The sequence below is a fragment of the Heterostelium album genome (assembly GCF_000004825.1).
Source record: "Heterostelium album PN500 unplaced genomic scaffold PPL_scaffold8, whole genome shotgun sequence".
Lineage (NCBI taxonomy): Eukaryota > Evosea > Eumycetozoa > Acytosteliales > Acytosteliaceae > Heterostelium > Heterostelium album.
The window spans coordinates 1705516-1725102 of NW_008805070.1; the positions used below are offsets into that span (position 1 = coordinate 1705516).

Sequence of the window (19587 nt, forward strand, 5' to 3'; positions counted from 1 at the left end):
ACATTTAGAAACTTGATATCTTTGCTTAACCTAAGTTAAAAAGTTAAATAATAATTAAATTTAACTTTGATTTAGATAATATTATTGATTAATAATTATGATTGGTGTTCTTTTTGTACAGGACACAAGAATACAAATCCTAAAAATTATGAACTTTTGATTTTGTATTTTTAAAATAAACTGAGGTTAAGAAGATATGAAGAAGTTGGTTTGGTGATCTTGATCTCTTGATCTCTTGAAAATAAAATAATAGAATTGGGAGAATCCACAAAAAGATGAATTATTTAATTGTCTTACAATTATTAATTAATGACTTTAGTAATAAAAATAAAAATGAGTAAAACTTCCGGTATAATCTCCTTTTAATTAATTATACCGATTCAATTTCTATTATATAAAAATTAAACATCATAATATTGATGATGTAATTGAAAAAAAATAAAATGAAAAATCATTCCGAAGGTGTCCAAATAATCATCACATGTTTTTTGATTTTCGAAATGCAAACAAACTAAAAAATAAAATAAAAATAAAAATAAATCCAATCAAAATGATTTTGAAATTGGGATCTATTGCCAATTAAATCACACGAGCAAATTGGTGTTTTTTTTTGATGGGCAAACAAAGATTTTCATTTGAACTTTTTTTTCTATTTTGTAACCCAACAATGATTAAAAGAAATTATTGATTTTGATTGATTTATTTCTATTATTTTTGAACAAAATATTAAAGAACTGGTTCATACTATGTTCATTATGAAAAATAATAATATTTAAAGTTTTCTAAAATCACATATTTTTATATATTTAAAAAAATGAAAAATATAATTATTTTATTTACAATTCTATTTATAATTAGTACACTTGCTAAGAGTAATAATATTTTAGCACAACAATCTCTATGGTTGAAATTAGAACAATCAGGTGAAATTCCACCTCCAATGTGGGATGGAGCTAGTGCATTCGATGAGAAACGTCATTTATTTTATATTTTCGGTGGTTTGAATGGATCATACCCAGTAGACTTTCCTCACCCTGTATTTTCAGTTCTTGATGTCAATACTTTGGTTTGGAGAAACCTAGTGGCGCCAGACACTCCAACACCTAGAGCAGAGGCACTGTTGTGGGTTGACCGTAGAACTGGAAATATATTCCTTACAGGTGGTCACGGTCCTTTCCGTAGAGGTTTGGACCTTACTTTTAACACTACAAGCATGTATAATGTTGCCACTTCGACATGGCATTCGATTCCACAGACTCTGGACCAGCAATATTCTGCGAACAGATCGACCGAAGCAAAGGTAGTTGGTAAGAAGGCATATGCTATTTTTGGAACCAGTTCAACTTTGCCAGCGTTTGTTAATAGACCACGTGGCCTTCAGACAGGTGTCATTGAATTCGACTTGATGCAAGGCGGTTGGAAAAATGTAACTATGAAAGGTGTCATTCCAACTCCAAGAGGACATCATCATTTGGGATACTCTAGAGATAAGCACGCTTTATATACCTATGGTGGTTACACAAAGGATCCATTGGGAAACTCTACTTTTGGGGAGAGAAATTATTTGGGAGATCTACAAGAGTTTGATCTTACCACTGGTTATTGGACAGAGCTGATTCCAGCAACCAATGTTACACCTGGAAAGAGAGATAACGCAAAGATTATTCATGTTGACAAGAAGGCACTTATCCTTACTGGTGGATCAAGTTGGACAGGTCAAAACTACAACGATGTATGGAGATTTGATTTCAAAACTAAACTGTGGAGTAGAGTTATAGTTGCAGCACAAATCGATCCATTGACAAACAAACAAATTACTCCACCAATTCCAATTGGCGCTTATTATTTCACCAAAGATGATGAAAATGGAAATCATGAATTTTGGATGTGGGGTGGTTCTTCTAGTGAATTCTCAGGACAATTAGATCAATTATTATATAAACTTATTATTTCTAAAAAAATTTAACTTAAATATTATAGATTCTTAATAAATATTCCACTTTTTGAAGATCACTTAAACAAATTAATTAAATTTATCAAGTTTTATTAGTTAACTAATGATTCAAATATTTTATTATTATTTTATATCAAATTTGTTGATTTATTATTTTTTTTAATTATTTTTTCAGAAATCAAAAATAGTTGGTTTAAATTCTCAAATTGTCTTATGGATTCCAAAGATTGTACCTCAAAAATCTATTATTTATCTGGACGCTATGATTAGAATTTGTACACCCTATTTGTACAAAAAATGGTTCATTATTTTTCATTTTTGTCTTTTTTCGCTGAATCTTGGTGACTTTTTTTCGAAATTGTGTTCAAAAATTTTTTGTTCAGATTTGTTTATCCTCATAATTTCAACAAACCCAAGATTTTGATACCTTTTACAAATCAAATAAGAAGATCAGACTTTGTCTTCCCAATGACAATAAATATTCTTCAATAAAAGTTCAAAAAAAAAAATCAGGATGAATTACTTTGATTGCCTAGAGTGTTGATAATGGGTACCTTTCCTTTTGAAATTGATTGGAGATTTCGTTCAAAAAAGGAAATGTTGGAGTATAACAGTAGTTTTATTTGTAATTTGCCACCAATCCAAATTACAAATAATGAATCTCGATGGTTAATGGTTATTTTTTAATTTTTTAATTTTTTAAAATATCTAACTTCCTTTGTGCATATGCTAATTAAAAAGTATAAATAGTTGAAACTTTTGTTGTAAAATATCAAATTATAAAAACAAATATTTAAATATATATTTTTAATAAAACTAAAAAATGACTTGTACTTGTTGTAATAGAAGCGTAACTATGATTGACCACGGTAGTTTCAACTATGTTGATGATATCGGTAAATCAGTTCTCCCAACTCAATCAGCTTCAAATGAAAAGCACCCAGATGTCAAGGAGAGATTCTACCTTCTCCCAGTGAAGTTCGCCACTCCATTCCCATGTGGAACCACCCCAAAGGTCAGTGTTGCCATTGCTTGTGCTGATCAAAATCAAAGCAAAAACTTCAGAGTCTATGCCAAGGCTGTCAATGTCACCAACACTGGTTTCAATGTCAAATATGTGTATGTAATCTAATATTTTTTTCTTTGTAGAATCCGAATTTTTATTAATTCTATTCACTTTAATTTTTATTTATAGAACCTGGGCTGACAGTGACTCATATGGATACGGTGCTCTTTGGATTGCCACTTTCACTCCATCATGTTGTTAAATAAGGTTAGCTTTCAACAAGATGAAAATAAAATAAATATGATCATACTATTCCTTTCTGCACATTAATTTTTAATACTAAAAGAAAGAAAAATATAATAAAAAATTAGTCTATTTTTATTTATTTTACTAAAATAATCTGATTTTAATGTTCAGAGAGTGAGTGGGTTTTTTCAACCTTTCAAACTCTTGAGTTTTAAGTTTTGTAAATAAAAAAATAAAAATAAATTTTTTTTTTTTTTTTTTAGTTGGTTTTATTGTGTAATCATAAACGAATAAATCTATTCTATATTACCAAATTTAATAAATAACAAATAAAATGAAGATAGACTTGGACCCTAATACATTTATTATTTCGTATTATCTGTCCCCCATAATCATTCCTATAATAGTAAAAGCACTTGGTTTTGGTCCTCTTGGTATAGTAAAAAATTCAATTGCTTCGTATTTAATGTCTAAACTAGGATCATGGGGAATTATTTCCTTCCTTCAATCAATTGGTGCAAAACAAGCAATAAATTCATGTACAAGAATTATTTTTTCAACCACCATAGTCATTACCAAATTAATTAAGAACAAAGTTAGTGGACCTTAAAGATGCAATATTAATAATCAATTATTAAAAAAATAGTAATATTAAATAAATCAATTATAATTTAATACTTTATCTTTGTTCTTTTGTAATTTAAAGTTGAGTTGGGTGTAGTATATGACTATTTATTTTTTTTGTTATTTAGAATAGTATATATATTCTTCCTATAGTAGAAATATATCTGATTAGACAACACTTTTGTAATTGTAGAATTAAAATAAATTATTTTTAGAAGATTTAAGAAGAGATAAAATTATTTTATTTTTATGATTTTGATATTATTAGTAATTAATTAAATACTACAGTCCTAGATCTGATATTTTTAGTTCGCTGTTGATTGAAGATGACAATGGCATCAATGTTCTGTTTGGCATGGCTGCTTTTTTCGATGAATTTTGGAAGTAGTTGTTTGGTCTGTTTTGCTGTGATGCTGGTGGTGGTGTTGACATGATCGATGTCAATGTTGTTTTTGTTGTTTGTTGATTCGCTTTATTATATCTAATATTAACATTATTGTTGTTGTTGATGTTATTTTGACCAAGTAGTTGTGAAATAGTTAATTGTTGTTGATTTACTGTTGTGGTTGGTACTGAAGAAACTGATGATTTCAATTCATAATTATTATTATTATTATTTTTAATATTAATACTATTATTATTACTATTATTGTTAAAGAATGATACAAATTGTTGAGATGTCTTTGATGTTGGAATGGTTGGAGGTTTCTTTACAGAGTGAAGTTTGATAGATGTCGTTAAAGGAACGATTGGTGTTGGTGGTCTACTGTGTAATATATTATGATGTTGATTCTCCTTGTCTAATTTAATATGTTTAAGATTCGATTTGATCATATCATCGTCGATGTTATTAAAACCTCTTTTTTGTAATAATGTTGAAGTTGGTTTTATCATTGCTGTTGTTGTTGTTGTTGCTGTTGTTTTTGCAGTTGTAGATGATGATAATGATAATGTTGTTGAAGATAATGATGTAATTGGCTTTCTCTTTAATAATCCAACGTTGGATGATACATTGTTCAAAGGTGTAGCTGGTCTATTCGCAATTGCTAATGATGTTGTTGATTTCGATAATGTTGGTTTCAATACTGTTGTTAATGGTCTGATCTGATGACTTGTTGTTGTAGTTGGTGTTGTTGTTGTTGTTATTTTTGTTGTTTGTGTTATTGGATTCTTTGTTGAATTAAATAAAACTTGATGATTATTTGTATTATTATTATTATTATTCTTTGTGAAATGTTGTTGTTGTTTTGGTACGTTATTATTATTGTTGTTGTTGGATGATGATGATGATGCTAATAGTTCATATGTTGGATTGAAAGACTGCATCTCTTTGATGATTAGCTTCTTGGCGCTTAAATCGAATGACTGGAGAAGCTGTTCTGTTTTGTGTGGAAAGTGTGCAGAGTAGGCGAGGAACGACTGTCTTGCTAACTTTCGAGTGTTGGGATCGGCATCGCTCACACCTGCACGAATAGATCTCTCAAGAGCATCCTCTTGTTTCTCCAATATCGCTGGCGATACAATTTGCAAAAGTAAAAGTATATACTCGTGGCACTTCGATCTCATTACAGGACTCTTACTGTGCTTCAACATCTCTGCGAATCTTGGTAGAGCTTTAATCGATTTCGATGCTGTAATGATGCTCTTAATACAATTATCACTTGATTGCGAAATAATCTATAAACAATATTATTAATTAGTTAATATAATTGTGCTTTTTGTTTATATTATAAATTGACACAGTGTTAACATACCTGAATTGTAACTATAACATTCGTTAACAAAAGCTCAATGTATCTATCGACATATGGTTCGAATTGACTCTTCATAAATTCCGCTACGACAGCAATGGTTGCACATGCTTCTTTTATCAATTGTGATCTCACATCTTTAACCTAAAAACATAATAAATAATATATTATTTAGTAAAGTTATATATATATTAATAAACAAACAAACCAATACTTACTAGTGATATTAATGGATCTCTTAACTTTGTGAATAAACTATGGAATATAGGTAGATCTGCAGCACCAGCTCTCATTAAAACTTGTAACTTTATAAGGTTATTAACCTTTATACTCCAATCAGAGCTTGAATCTGATAATTTATCAATGATCTCTTTCAATTTACTTTCCAGTTGTTCTTCATCCAACTCCTGTTGTTTTAATTGATAATAATTAATAAAGATTAATAAATAATGATAAATATAACAAACTAATAAACTTATATAACTTACTTGATTTAATAATAACATTCCAAATGGATCATTATTTTTAGTTGGTCTAGATCCAATTGCTCTTGTTGTTGTTGATTTCGATAAGTTATTATTGGACTTGATTGTTGAAGATGATAAAGTTGGTTTTTGTTTAATAGAACTACTAAAAATAGATGAAGTCGGTTTGGTTGCTCTCACTGTTGTCTCTGTTGGTGTTGAGACAATTGGATGATGTATTTCCAATTTACTAATTAACTGTGATTTTAATTGTTTGTCTTTGAGTGTTGAGAGTATGAATCGTTCTAAACTATCTTTGGCTTCGTTGTGCATGATCGAGACGAGTTGGTTGAGCTCCTCATCGTCCATATCATTGCCAAGCAGCGACAATACATTTTCAATTAGATCGGGATATTTCGCGATCAAGCTGGAAACGTCCAACAACGACGATGTAATTGCCATTGTCATGAGGCTGACGATGTGTTGTCGACATCGCCAGGAATCGTCGCAGATCCACTGCGAGAAGAGGAGTGCCAGCATATCGACGGCAGCCAGTCCACCACATTTCAGTATGGTAGATATCAGATTCTCTACCTTCTCGACGATGTCGTTGTTCTCGTTACCGATGAATCCATACTGACTGATGGTGTCCAACAGCACAGCGATAATCTCCTGATGCTCCTCCGCAAAGAAATCGATCATGAAATTCGAAACTTCCAATACCTTTGAGTGAAGTTCATCACTGATTTCCTGGTCCATCAAATGTGGTATAATAAATTCGAAAATATCTATAATCGATTTACTCTATAAAGTTATATTTATAAATATTTTTTTGTTAATTATTTAAATCACCATATTATTTATTTATTGTTTCGAAACCAAAACAACTTCACTTACCTCAACGATATTAAATTTAACATAATTAATTAATTGATCATATCCATTATAAATATCTGTTTGATCTAAATAAATATAAATTAAAGTTAGTCTTAAAACTATTTAAATCATGAAGAAATTTTGACTTTTAATATTATGCTTAGTCTTACCATTTGATCGAAGCTGATTTATAATAGATTTTAAATTAATATTCATTACGAAATATCTTATCTATATAATATATATATTGATAAATAAATACACAAACTATTCTAAAATCATATGTTTTTATTAAATTAAAAAATAAAATAAACAGTCTTAATGTTCCCAAGACTTCATTGTCTTTTACAACTATTTTTGACAGTTGAATCTTTAGAGCCCGCCAAAATTTTGTGGTTCAACTTGTGAACATTTGAATTTTTTTTTAAAATTTTTATATCTATTTTATTTATTTTTACCAACAATCATTAAAGACAGCCCAAACGAGCACAATAAATGTTAATCATAGTTGTTTGAATGATTATGAGATCATTCAAGTTGTAATTTTCAATAATAATAAATTATAACGAAATAGATATGATCATAAAAAGCTGATTTGCAACAATCAATATCTATTCCATATTAACCTTTTTTTTTTGATTATTGTACAACAAACATTTTTGTTCATATTGTAATGTTGTAATACGCTATCGATGTCTCATATCAAATCATATTCAGCATTGTATTCTCCATACAGATGACATCAAAAAATCACTTTGATATAGATTATTCTGTTGTTGTTTATAAAGAAACAAAACTTTCTCATGTGCACATGTGTTAAATTATTGTTGGCAATCTTATTCATTTCTATCATGGTGTTTAGATAGGTGGTATGTGCCTTATCTCGAGCTGGTTTCCAAGACTGTGCCTCCTCCTTGGTGGTCGATTCGTAGCCTCTGGAAATTGTAGTCTCTTTACCATCTTGACTTTTCATAGAAGAATATTTGATGATTGACAACTTTTTCATTGGATTAAAAAAGTTAATTATCAAATGTGCATTCCACACCCACCAATCTATTAAAAATATGGACTAAATCTGATAAAAATGTTGTTCACTTCCAACCATACATATTATGATAGATTTTACATTTAAAGAAAAAAAATATTTTTAACTCTTAAAATGATAATCGCGAACTCATTTTAATAAATTGTAGATGAAGTTGAATGTAGATTGTGTATCTGTACAATAATTCCCCTAAATTGTTATGATCATTCAGTTGAAGGACCAAAAAAAAACCCCAAGAAATTTAAATTAAAATAAGAAAAAAAAAAGATTTTTGCTTTCCAAAAAAATAATGATCATCAAAAGTTTGTTTTTTTTTTAATTAATTTTTAATATATTTTTTGTTGTTTTTGTTTTATTAATATTTCGATACAAGTTATAGATAGTTAGATAGTTAGATAGTTATAGAATGACACACGCAGCTGATGTATTAACTGAAGGAACTGCTTTGAAGCAATATTGTATCTTGGCCAAAGCAAACAAGGGTAGAGCATGTGTTGCCTTGATCGAGCAAGCACTTAACAACCCTGCGGTCTATGTATTCGGTGAATTACTAGATATGCCAAACATTCAAGCTGTAAGTCTTACTTACTTACTTACTTACTTACTTCATTATATTTTATATTTTATATTTTATTATTAAATTTTGTTCAAAAATAATTGACTAACTAACAAACTTCACATCAATTAAACTTTATTTACATATGTATAGTTACAACAAACAGAGTTCAAATCATCATTCGATCTTTTAAATATATTTGCATTCGGTACCTATGTTGATTACATCAGTAAGTTTAATGATTGTTGCTTTTTGTTATTTTTTAATATAAAGATTGATATATATATTAATGGTGTTTATTGTTTATCTTATATTATCAACTTTCTGTAGAGAATAAGGATAGTTTGCCAGCATTATCACCACAGATGACAAATAAACTTAGACAATTGACTATTGTATATTTATCGACTATCTCAAAGGTTATTCCTTACACTTTGCTTCAAGAACAACTTGGTATCGCCAACCTCAGAGAGTTGGAAGATTTGATCATCGATTCAATCTACCAGGTAATTACTTTCAACTATATTTATCATTACTAAAACATTTTGTATATTAGTATTAACATATTATTGTTGTTATTATTTTAATTCTAATTAGAATATCATTAGAGGTAAATTAGATCAAAAGAATAAGCATTTAGAAATTGAATTTGCCATCGGTAGAGATGTATCTATCAATCAAATAGATAATATCATTACAACATTAGATAATTGGTAAACTATTAATCTATCTATTATTATTATTATTATTATAAGTTTCATTATTTTTATTAGTATATCATATTAACTTTTGATATGTTTGTTCATTATAATAGGATGAAGACATCAGACGATTTACTCGGTAACATTACGACATTGATGACACATACCGATAAAGTACACGAGAAGAATCGTAAGGAAAGAGATGAACTCGAAAAGAGAATCGAAATTGCCAAATCACAAATCAAACCAGAGAATGAATTCACTCAGTTTGACTCTGCTGAATATATGGATGAATTTAGATCAAGAAAAGGGTAAGTTTTAATAATGATGATTGATATCACAATGTTTAGAAAACTAACTATAAACTAATTAATCAAAACAGTGCCAAGACCAAAGTAAAGGATCAATTACACAAGAGACCATAAAAAACAATTCAGACAATAGAAATAATGTTGATAATATATTAAGTGGAGCAATAAAAGTCTTGAAATGACCCAAAACAAATTCAAATAAAATAATACATTGTAACAAACGTCATGCTCTCATTTTTTTGGATTTTAGAAATTACCTTATTCCTTGATTATATTTTATATTAATTTGCGGCTATAGTTATAACTTTTATTATTTTTAACTGAATATTAAATCTAATCTATTATTATTGAAAGTTATATATTACTTTTGAGTCTGATTGATGAGTAAACATTTTTGGAATATTAAGAATTTTTAGATTAAAATGGTTCTGTGAATTTCACAGTGGATGTCACTTTAATTTTACCTGTTTGAATTTTTAATTCACTAATATATCAATCATTATCTTCGATTTAATTTGGATAGATATCAACTATTTCAATACATTAATTTTCAATTTAAAATATTAATAGGGTTATGATTTCCAAATAAATAAAATAAGGACAACAAATTAATTGGAAACAAAATTTATTGTAACAATTCGAAATCTAACCAAGTGTTACTACTATTTTAATTAAAAATTTTATGAAATTTATGATAGTATATGAGTATAAATATCGACCATAACTTATCTTATATAGATAAAATATGGTGAATAAATTTATATTTACATAAATACAAGGTATTGGATGTTTTGTTGGAATATTGAAACAAATTAGTTGATGAGTGCGGTGTTCATATTGATAGATATATCTTCTGGTATGGGATCATAGTTCTTATGGAAGTTACTATGGCTGTTGTTTTCTTTTTGATATCTAATGATAATATCATAAGATGCTACTGTCAAAACAATCATACCCATCTTGAATGGATCACCTTTTGGTTTCTTTTCTACACTGAAAGAAATGCCTTGTTCAACATACCGATTAGTTAACTCCAAAGCAAAATCTTCACAACTCTTAAGAATCTATTTGAATAACAAAACAATAATTATTAGTTTAACATATATTTTTTTTGAATTAAATTCAATTGTTTGTTTTTTTTACTTACTTTTTTATTACCACTTATAATATATGCAAACATACCGACAACACCCAATAATCCAATGGCACCAGTGATTTCTAAATTCAACCATTGATCGGTGATTTTGAGAATAGAGAGAATAAAGAGAATTACACAAATGACAAGGGTAATTATATTGGTGACTTGGAATTGTATGAATGCTCCATAGAACACTTCGATTTGATAGTTGAACCGATACATAATATTGGCGAAATCCAAAGGATGAATCTTTCCTTTCAACTCTGGACTATAGGAATCATCAAACCCAGACATTCCATTTCCAGCTTGGACTAATCTCTCCGATCCAAATTTTGGTTGACTAACAATACTCATTATTATTATTTGTATTTTTATTTATTATTTATTTGATGTTTTTACTTCTACTATTTATAAAAAACAATGATCAGTAGATCACTTAAATAGTCTTATATAAATGTAAATTAGTTTGGTAGTTTAATTTAAGTTAAACACTGGTCTATAAAATTTAAAATTGATTTGGAAAATATAGTGTGGTTGTTGTGGTTATATAAATATATAGTGAGTGGTAATGATTAAATATAGGTTTAATCTTAAAAGAGGTGATCTTGACGAATTTACTTTTTTTTTTTTTTTTGGAAGTGTGGGTTATTTGTTTATCTCTAATATTATATTATTCCGATAAATATTAAAAAATATTTAAAAGTATAAAATTGGTCTTTTAAAATAAACTATATATGGATCTTCGAAATAGAAAGGAGAAAGAACTCATCAGGATTGATGTCCAATTTTCAGAACAATTGTTTAATTTATAGAAAAATTGCCTATTCTAAATTCTTTTAATTTAAAAATTTATAAATAAATTTTTTTAAATATTATCTCAAATTTTAAAATTTTTTTGTAAAAATTAGGGGTTATGACAGATGTCATGTCAAACTTTTCCTTGACATTTTACTTTTGATTTGTAAAAAAAAAAATTGCAAAACTTGCAAAAAAACCCTATCAACGATCTTTTTTTCCCATCTATTAAAAACATTTTTGTAAATTTTTTGTTTTTTGAAACCAGGGAGAGAAATAATTTCAATGGTGCAATCATTCGACAACCGAAGAATACGCATCTTATTTCAGCGAACAGAGAGTGATAGGAGTTTTTAGTTATCAATGCCATCAATAAAAAGACACTGTAAAAGGTTATAAAACCACCACCCCACACCGTGAGAAGATTTGATGAGAAGATGTGAGAAGATTTGTTGAGAAGAGAGAATGACCTACAATCGTTGTTTATACTGATTGCTCATTTAGATCGCAAAAGATGAGTGAGAGAATTCAATGGAAATTTATTTGTTATATTTGCAATCAGTTTGTGATGGTCGGTAATAACCACACTGAGATATCATTTAAAATTTTAAATCAAAATAGTATAAAATAAAATCTTCTCCAAATAATAGAACCTTACAAAAATATTTTATTTATAGAAATCAAATTTAATTATATTTAATTTATAACAAAAGAATAAATTGTGTGGTAAAATTTTTTTTAAAACATTCAGAAGTAAAGAAACTTAATAAAAGTAACTCTTCAACATAGCAAAGAAATACCTTTCATTGTTTTATATTATATTATATTTTTTATATTTTTATTTTGTTCATGAATAGATATTTTATTTGGTGAAAAATATCAACAATTAAACTATAATTGGTTTCACCTTAATACATTAATGGAATGAGGAATGAATGTTAAATAAAATGATTAATAAATAAATTTTTTTTAACTTAAGTTAATAATTAATGAGCAAAATATGAAAAAATAAATTAAGTCACAATTTGCCCCTTTTGCAGTGTTAAATTTTGGCGCACTATTCTAATTTATTATATTTTATTTTTTTTTTTAACCAAATGAGCTAAATTTTAATAAATATAGTATAGTTAGTTTGTATTAGAACACTAAATAAATATATTTATAATAATAATAATAATAATTCTTTTAATATATTGTGTGAAAAACAAACAAAAAGAATGGAAAGTAATAATGATGAAAGTATAAAGTTAGCTAAAGACTCTTCATCAGATTCCTCATCAACATCGACACCTACAGTTACACTGTCACCTTCTTCCATGTCGTCAACATCGTTTGTACTGGCCAGTACAACATCTTTTTCAGTTGGTAGTCTCTCGCCGTCATCAACAAACTCATCCAAGTCGACCATTACCACCACCACCACTACAATTAACAATAGTGATGACAACAGCAGTGGTAGTAGTGTCACAGTCGATAAATTCAAGGTGAACGATGACAATGAGTTGATAATAGACATAGGACCACAGGCAGTATTCTCACTACTAAAGGAGCAACTCTCGCCAATGCCACTGTCACCACGCTCACCAAGAATCTCACCAACACTCTCTTCGGCATCACATCGTTCACCACCGAAAAAACATAATCTTCTTTCATTACACCAGCTTGAACAACAACAACAACAACAACAAAATCAACACCACCACACAACTCCTGAAAAGGAAACATGTTCTTTGCTCTTTAAGGAACCACTACCACACTCACCACGACGTTCAAGCTCACCACGACGTTCAAACTCACCATTACCACCAAGTGAAATTCCATTCATTGGATTGTCTCCTTTGAAACCATCATCGTCGCCATCGTCATCGACATCCACCGCAAATACAACACCTACCAAGTCATTGTTAACACCATCCACAAAATTATTAACACCAACACACAATCGTAAAACACCATCTAAATTCGGACAACAGGACAGTGACGAAGATACCGATACAACAGTGTCTGTTGGTACACCGATGTCATCGACGTCATCGATTTCAACACCGACATCTGATTTCAAATCCGGTGTATTTTCAACGCCTTGTTCTGCCAACTCACCGTTTAAACTTCCCAATGGATCGGCACGCTCCACCTCTAGCCACAGGTCATATCCATCGACACCCACCTCTTCCAGCAAACAACAACAACACCACCACCACCAACAAAGATTAAATGTAATGGGAAGTGGTAATACAACACCTATCATGCCAACACCAATCCGAAAACAAGCAACAACACCACCGACATCAGCTTCTCGAGCGACACCAAACAATCTATCTACCAAGAAGCGAAGACAACAAGCAGCAGCAGCAGCAATAGCACAGAACAACACTTTGAACCTACAGGATTATTTCAACTCGATACTGGTTTTCTGTTGTGTTGGATGTAATATAGTGGTAGGAGATTCCACCATGTTGGTAAGCGAGACCACCGACGAACAAGAGCAATTCATGATCAACCAAAAGTGTTATCTAATGACAAGAGTTGCACATTCCATCGTTGAATCCGATGCATCAGAAACAGAAGAACAAGAACAACAAGAAGCAGCAGCAGCAGCAGATCATACAATATTATCATGTCCAATATGTAGTAATGAAATAGGTTATAAATTAAATGCAATAACAGAGAATGAACAATCATATTATATTTTAAATAGTGATTCTATATCATAGTAAGTTATTACAATATTAATAATTATAATAATAATAATCTTTATTTTAAATATTAATTTATTATTTATTTAAAATAACAAAATAATTTAGTTATCAATTAGGTGCAGGAAGAGAATCAAATAATTCACAACATTCAAATAGTATACCTCCTTTACCTGTAGAGAATACTTATATTTCAAATGTAAGTTATTATAATTATGATTGTTTTTTTCTTTTTTATTAATTGTTGTTTTGTTATTTCATTCAAAGTTACATGGATCAATTAGTTTCTTAAGTGATAGAGTTTCCAACCTGGAAGGTAGTATAAAAGAACTTTTGGATATATTTAGTGATGTCATGGATGAAAAAGAAAGTTTGATCAGTTCTGTTATTGGAAATCAATCAATGTACACATCAACAGCATCATCAACCTCTGCAAAAAAACAAAAATTAGATGGAGATAACTAGACCACTGCTATTGTTTACTTTAAATTGTTATAAATATTATTAATAAAATTAAAACTATAAATTAAATATTTATTTGCAGTGTAATATAATATCCATAACCAAAGAAAGTGTCAATTAGTACAGAAACCGAAACCTGTACAACTGCAGTTGATGTTGTTTTCAACAATACAACCTGGCCTTAACTAGTTAAATAAAGGAGCCTCCAAGCCCTGTTTATATCTTTTTATTGGGCAACCTGTGCTGCAGATAGATGAGTATCGCGTTGTTTGAAAATCTCGTTGGACATGCTGTTCAGACCAAAATAAAAACAGTCTGAACTCAAAAAAAATCAGAAATCGTTGTTTTGTGGTAGTTCAGCTGATGACTTAGTGTTCAATGAAATTTTTACCACATTTTTGTTTTTATTTTTTTTCCAATCTAGATTTCAAACCTGACACGATTCCCAATTTAGAAGTCCAAAGGCTTGTCTTTCCAATGATTTTTAATTCCAATCAATTCAATTATTTTTTAAAAATTTGAGAGTTGTTGAGAACTTTCAATCATTTTACATTGAATAATCTGGTACTTGATTGTAAATTGGATATGAAAATGGTCTGTGACAATTTACAAAACAATTCAATCTTTGCAGTTCGAGGTCAATTTTATTAAATATTAAATATCTAACTTCCTTTGTGCATATGCTAATTAAAAAGTATAAATACTTGAAACTTTTGTATTCTTTATAAACATAAATTTTAAATATATATTCTAATATTTATAATTATAAAACAAAATGACTTGTACCTGTTGTAATAGAAGCGTAACTATGATTGACCACGGTAGTTTCAACTATGTTGATGATATCGGTAAATCAGTTCTCCCAACTCAATCAGCTCCAAATGAAAAGCACCCAGATGTCAAGGAGAGATTCTACCTTCTCCCAGTGAAGTTCGCCACTCCATTCCCATGTGGAACCACCCCAAAGGTCAGTGTTGCCATTGCTTGTGCTGATCAAAATCAAAGCAAGAACTTCAGAGTCTATGCCAAGGCTGTCAATGTCACCAATACTGGTTTCAATGTCAAATATGTGTAAGTAGCAACAACAACTAAAAAAAAAATAATATCAAAATATTTAAATAATTGAAATAACATTTATTAATTCTCTATTCACTTTAATTTTTATTAATAGAACCTGGGCTGACGGTGACTCATATGGATACGGTGCTCTTTGGATTGCCACTTTCACTCCATCCCATTGTTAAATAAGATAAACTTTTAAATATTAAATTAAGGTCTTCCTACTGAATCACTAGGATTTGGATTTCAAAAATAATTTAATAAATAGTAAAGAAAATCAATTTATCACATCAAATTTTAAGTGTTCTGTTGTATCTTTTGATTCTAATTTTTCGAGGTATCGTTATAGATCTCAGACGGTTTGTTTAAATCAGCAATACTCAAAGATTCAGTGTTGAATGCTTTCGGTTCGAAAGAGAAAATCATGATTTGTGGAATTATAAAAAAAAAAAAAGGTTTGTGTTTATTATTTTTAAAAAAGAATATTTTACAAATATGGAAAAATTAAGTTAATCTTTGATTGTGTGTGTGTGTGTATAATAAATAAATAGGTATTTTAATAAAAGTTTTAATTGTGTCGATTCTTATTCTTTTTGAGTGCAGCATCCAAATCAGCACCTAAAGCTACTCTTTGTTCGAATGTAATGGCACTTCCGCTGACATGTCCACTCGGTTTATATTGAGCCGGTACGAAATCTTGTGGGTTATTCGAGAAAAACTGTTGTTGTTGTTGTAATGGTTGTTGAATGAATTGATTTTGTTGATTTACTGCTAGTTGAATCGGTTGTTGTTGGTTTTGTTGTAGTGATACGTTGGTCTGTGCAAACGATTGCCAATCGTTTTGATTGGTGGCGGTCGATTGGTAGTAGATCACCTTTGAGTCGGGTACTAGATACTTTGGTAGTGTCTGTGGTAGTTGCAATCCGTTCTTGATGGCGTAGATCAAGTGCATCGCAATGATGAATTCCTCACGGTCGAGGTGGCCGTCGTGGTCCAAGTCAGAGAGCATCCAGACTTTTGCCAACTCCTCATTGGGCAATCCAGACTTTTGAAAGATTGGTCTTGCAATGTTACCGGGCATCTTTGAGGCATCGGTAGCTCCAACCTTGTAAAACACATTGGAATACTGTGCTTTCGATTCATTACTAATCGATGGAATCTTTCCTGGTTCAACAACGCCAAATTGCATCTGCTGTTGTTGCTGCTGTTGATTTGGGGATGGTAATTTATTTGGTACACCAAAGAATGAATTATCAAATGATTGATTCATTTGTTGTTGTTGCTGTTGCTGCTGTTGTAATTGTTGTTGTCTTTGTAATTGCTGTTGTTGTTGTGCTTGAGCTTGTGCTTGAGCTTGTGCTTGTTGTAGCTGCTGCTGTTGGAGTTGCTGTTGTTGAGCTTGTTGTTGTTGTAGTTGCTGCTGTTGTTGTAGTTGCTGTTGTTGTAACTGGTGTTGCTGTTGTTGATATTGTAATTGTTGTTGTTGTTGTTGTTGCTGTAGCATCTGCTGCTGTTGTAGCATCTGAAGTTGTTGTTGTGTATACATCTGTTGTGGTGGTACAGACATCGGCATCTGCATTGGTTGTTGTTGATTATACATCACTCCACCAACACCATTCATACCACCACCATTCATCATCATCGTATTTTGATACATCTTGTCTTAACTTATTAATTTTAATATATATAAAATTTTCTATTTATAAATCTCTAAAACTTGAAACTTAATATTATTTTTATTTTAATCAATCTTTTATCTAATCAAAATTTGAAACAATATATCTATTTGTTATTTTTTTTATAAATATATATATATGCTTTATCTGTTTGTTTTTTTTTTTAATCTGTTTTATCAAAATATATTATATTTATTTATTATTTGTTTGTTAGTTTGATTATAAACTTTGTAAAATCAAATTATTATTTTATTAATATGATTTGTGATGTGTTATTTACAACGATAGAAAATAAATAAAATTTTGTTTACCAAAATAACACTCCCACTTATAATAATAACACCTTGATGAAGAGATTTTTTTTAAATTGTTGTTGTTTATTTTCTGATAAAAAGTTTACCCCCATTATTTGAAATTTGATTTGTTCAAAAACTTTTCAAATTAACACCATCATGCAGATAAAGATGCCATCAAAAAAAAAGATTTATTTGTTTTTTACAAAAATTGAAGTTCTTTTTTTTGTTTATTAATTTGTTTGTTTTAATTTATTATTATATTATAGATATTAAAAAAAAAAAGAAATCAAGATACAATAATAGATATATCAATAGATTTTGAATATGCATAATCAAATTTTACATGCTACTTATTCTTTATTTTTAATTTTTAAATGAATTCATTTATCTAATCAATGATAGAAGATAGAAACAAGTTTATGAGGAGTGAGTTGACTTGTTATGGTGGGTGTCGATTTAGAGAAATCGATTGTGACTATTCTTGTGGTGTCGATAATTCCGGTGTCCTCTACCACCATATATACAAAAGATTCGTATGCTGTAATCGCAAGATAATCAATAACCTTTAGATTTAGAGAAGCCAACACCTTGTAGCTACCAGACACAATATCGATTGCTGCTACTTGATTATTAATGATTCCAACAACCTGATTGATTCCCGGTACATAAACTACATTTGAGAACTCTTCATAATACAATGAGAGATAGAGGTAGTATGGTTTAAATTTAATAAATATTATTGTCATGTTTTTATGAATACATATAAATACATTACCATATTGACCATTATATTGACCTGATAGTGGAATGGATGAATTCTTTCCATTGATCATATTATAGGTATATAGAGTAATTACATCTCGGGCATTTCCAGAGAGTACAATATGTGAATGACTTTGTGTAGCTGTTACATTGGCAGGAAACTCCCAAAAGATTGGAATTGACTATTGTTTATTTTATTGTATAATAGATTATTAGTTTATGATTAATGATATATGATCACTCACTCTCTTTCTCCTCTTTATTCATTGACTTACAAAATCTGGACAAATTGTATAGTTTCCATCGACAGGATCAATCTTTCCAATTACAATAGTATTGTTGTAAAAATCATAGAATACACTACTCAACTGCTTGAGTTGAACATCGTATGCAAGATCATATGGTTGTAACTCATTAATATAAGGTTGTCTTGGTTCAAATGTTTCAAGATCAACAGTTAACAAATAACTAAACTATAAATAACAATAGTTAATAATTAGTTATGATTATATTAGATTAATTAATGTATATATATATCGGTATACTTTACTTGACTATACATTGTAACATTTTCAACAATGATATAGGCTGTATTTGTGTTGGTATCTACTGTTGAATATAATCCATCTGACATATTATTCTCAAAGAGAGTTGTAGTTAAACCTATTATAATAATAATAATAGTTGATATTAAAACGAGATTTGAATATCATATGGTATGTGTAATTACCATCAGATTCTAGTTTTACAAATTGTAAATCCGATATCATATCGGGAGGATCTCTGATTCCATAGAGCGATCCACCACTAACAAGTATAATGGATAGTAATAAAGAATAGATAAATAAAACTGATGATTTATTTACTTTAAAGTATGACATTATTTAAAAGTGTTATAGTGATTTATTTGATCACTTTGGATAATGGTGTATGGCCATGGTAATCATCCGAAGAGAAAAGATATTTTAAAACGAAATTTCGGGTGTTTTAAATGAAGAAAAAAAGACTTTTACACTTTTGCTGTTTTGAAAGGTTTGGTGAATGTTCATTCTTAGGACAAACGACACCGGAATAACAATTACTTAATGCAGGATTTTATTGTGTTCCGCATCTATTGATGTATTAAATATCAATAAAATTGTACCGGAGTTTATTGCTACTGGTATTTA

The 19587-nt window shown here is 29.3% G+C and overlaps 8 protein-coding genes across 8 annotated transcripts; 5 read left to right on the plus strand and 3 right to left on the minus strand.

Moving 5' to 3' along the window:
- Positions 1-275: 275 nt before the first annotated feature.
- Positions 276-2224, plus strand: PPL_08308 (uncharacterized protein; the record flags this gene model as incomplete). Its single annotated transcript, XM_020579128.1, has 3 exons — positions 276-337; positions 859-1904; positions 2130-2224. The coding sequence occupies 3 exons, from the start codon at positions 276-278 to the stop codon at positions 2222-2224; spliced, it is 1203 nt and encodes a 400-aa protein (XP_020430967.1).
- Positions 2225-2777: 553 nt separating this feature from the next.
- On the plus strand, positions 2778-3222 carry PPL_08309 (H-type lectin domain-containing protein; the record flags this gene model as incomplete). Its single annotated transcript, XM_020579129.1, has 2 exons — positions 2778-3073; positions 3150-3222. The coding sequence occupies 2 exons, from the start codon at positions 2778-2780 to the stop codon at positions 3220-3222; spliced, it is 369 nt and encodes a 122-aa protein (XP_020430968.1).
- An 890-nt stretch (positions 3223-4112) lies between these two features.
- clasp (CLIP-associating protein) lies at positions 4113-7927 on the minus strand (the record flags this gene model as incomplete). Its single annotated transcript, XM_020579130.1, has 7 exons — positions 4113-5507; positions 5585-5725; positions 5800-5988; positions 6070-6849; positions 6943-7007; positions 7092-7152; positions 7676-7927. 7 exons carry the CDS (start codon positions 7925-7927, stop codon positions 4113-4115), a joined length of 2883 nt encoding a protein of 960 aa, XP_020430969.1.
- Positions 7928-8372: 445 nt separating this feature from the next.
- CSN7 (proteasome component region PCI domain-containing protein) lies at positions 8373-9648 on the plus strand (the record flags this gene model as incomplete). Its single annotated transcript, XM_020579131.1, has 6 exons — positions 8373-8540; positions 8676-8751; positions 8853-9028; positions 9120-9188; positions 9296-9534; positions 9606-9648. The coding sequence occupies 6 exons, from the start codon at positions 8373-8375 to the stop codon at positions 9646-9648; spliced, it is 771 nt and encodes a 256-aa protein (XP_020430970.1).
- Positions 9649-10159: 511 nt separating this feature from the next.
- Positions 10160-10966, minus strand: PPL_08312 (uncharacterized protein; the record flags this gene model as incomplete). Its single annotated transcript, XM_020579132.1, has 3 exons — positions 10160-10196; positions 10555-10598; positions 10682-10966. 3 exons carry the CDS (start codon positions 10964-10966, stop codon positions 10160-10162), a joined length of 366 nt encoding a protein of 121 aa, XP_020430971.1.
- A 1718-nt stretch (positions 10967-12684) lies between these two features.
- PPL_08313 (yippee/mis18 family protein) lies at positions 12685-14628 on the plus strand (the record flags this gene model as incomplete). The annotated part of the gene is made up of 3 exons (XM_020579133.1): positions 12685-14180; positions 14272-14362; positions 14431-14628. 3 exons carry the CDS (start codon positions 12685-12687, stop codon positions 14626-14628), a joined length of 1785 nt encoding a protein of 594 aa, XP_020430972.1.
- A 772-nt stretch (positions 14629-15400) lies between these two features.
- Positions 15401-15869, plus strand: PPL_08314 (H-type lectin domain-containing protein; the record flags this gene model as incomplete). Its single annotated transcript, XM_020579134.1, has 2 exons — positions 15401-15696; positions 15797-15869. 2 exons carry the CDS (start codon positions 15401-15403, stop codon positions 15867-15869), a joined length of 369 nt encoding a protein of 122 aa, XP_020430973.1.
- Positions 15870-16252: 383 nt separating this feature from the next.
- Positions 16253-19299, minus strand: PPL_08315 (EH domain-containing protein; the record flags this gene model as incomplete). The annotated part of the gene is made up of 6 exons (XM_020579135.1): positions 16253-17206; positions 17283-17351; positions 18181-18600; positions 18694-18891; positions 18969-19081; positions 19149-19299. 6 exons carry the CDS (start codon positions 19297-19299, stop codon positions 16253-16255), a joined length of 1905 nt encoding a protein of 634 aa, XP_020430974.1.
- Positions 19300-19587: the final 288 nt, after the last annotated feature.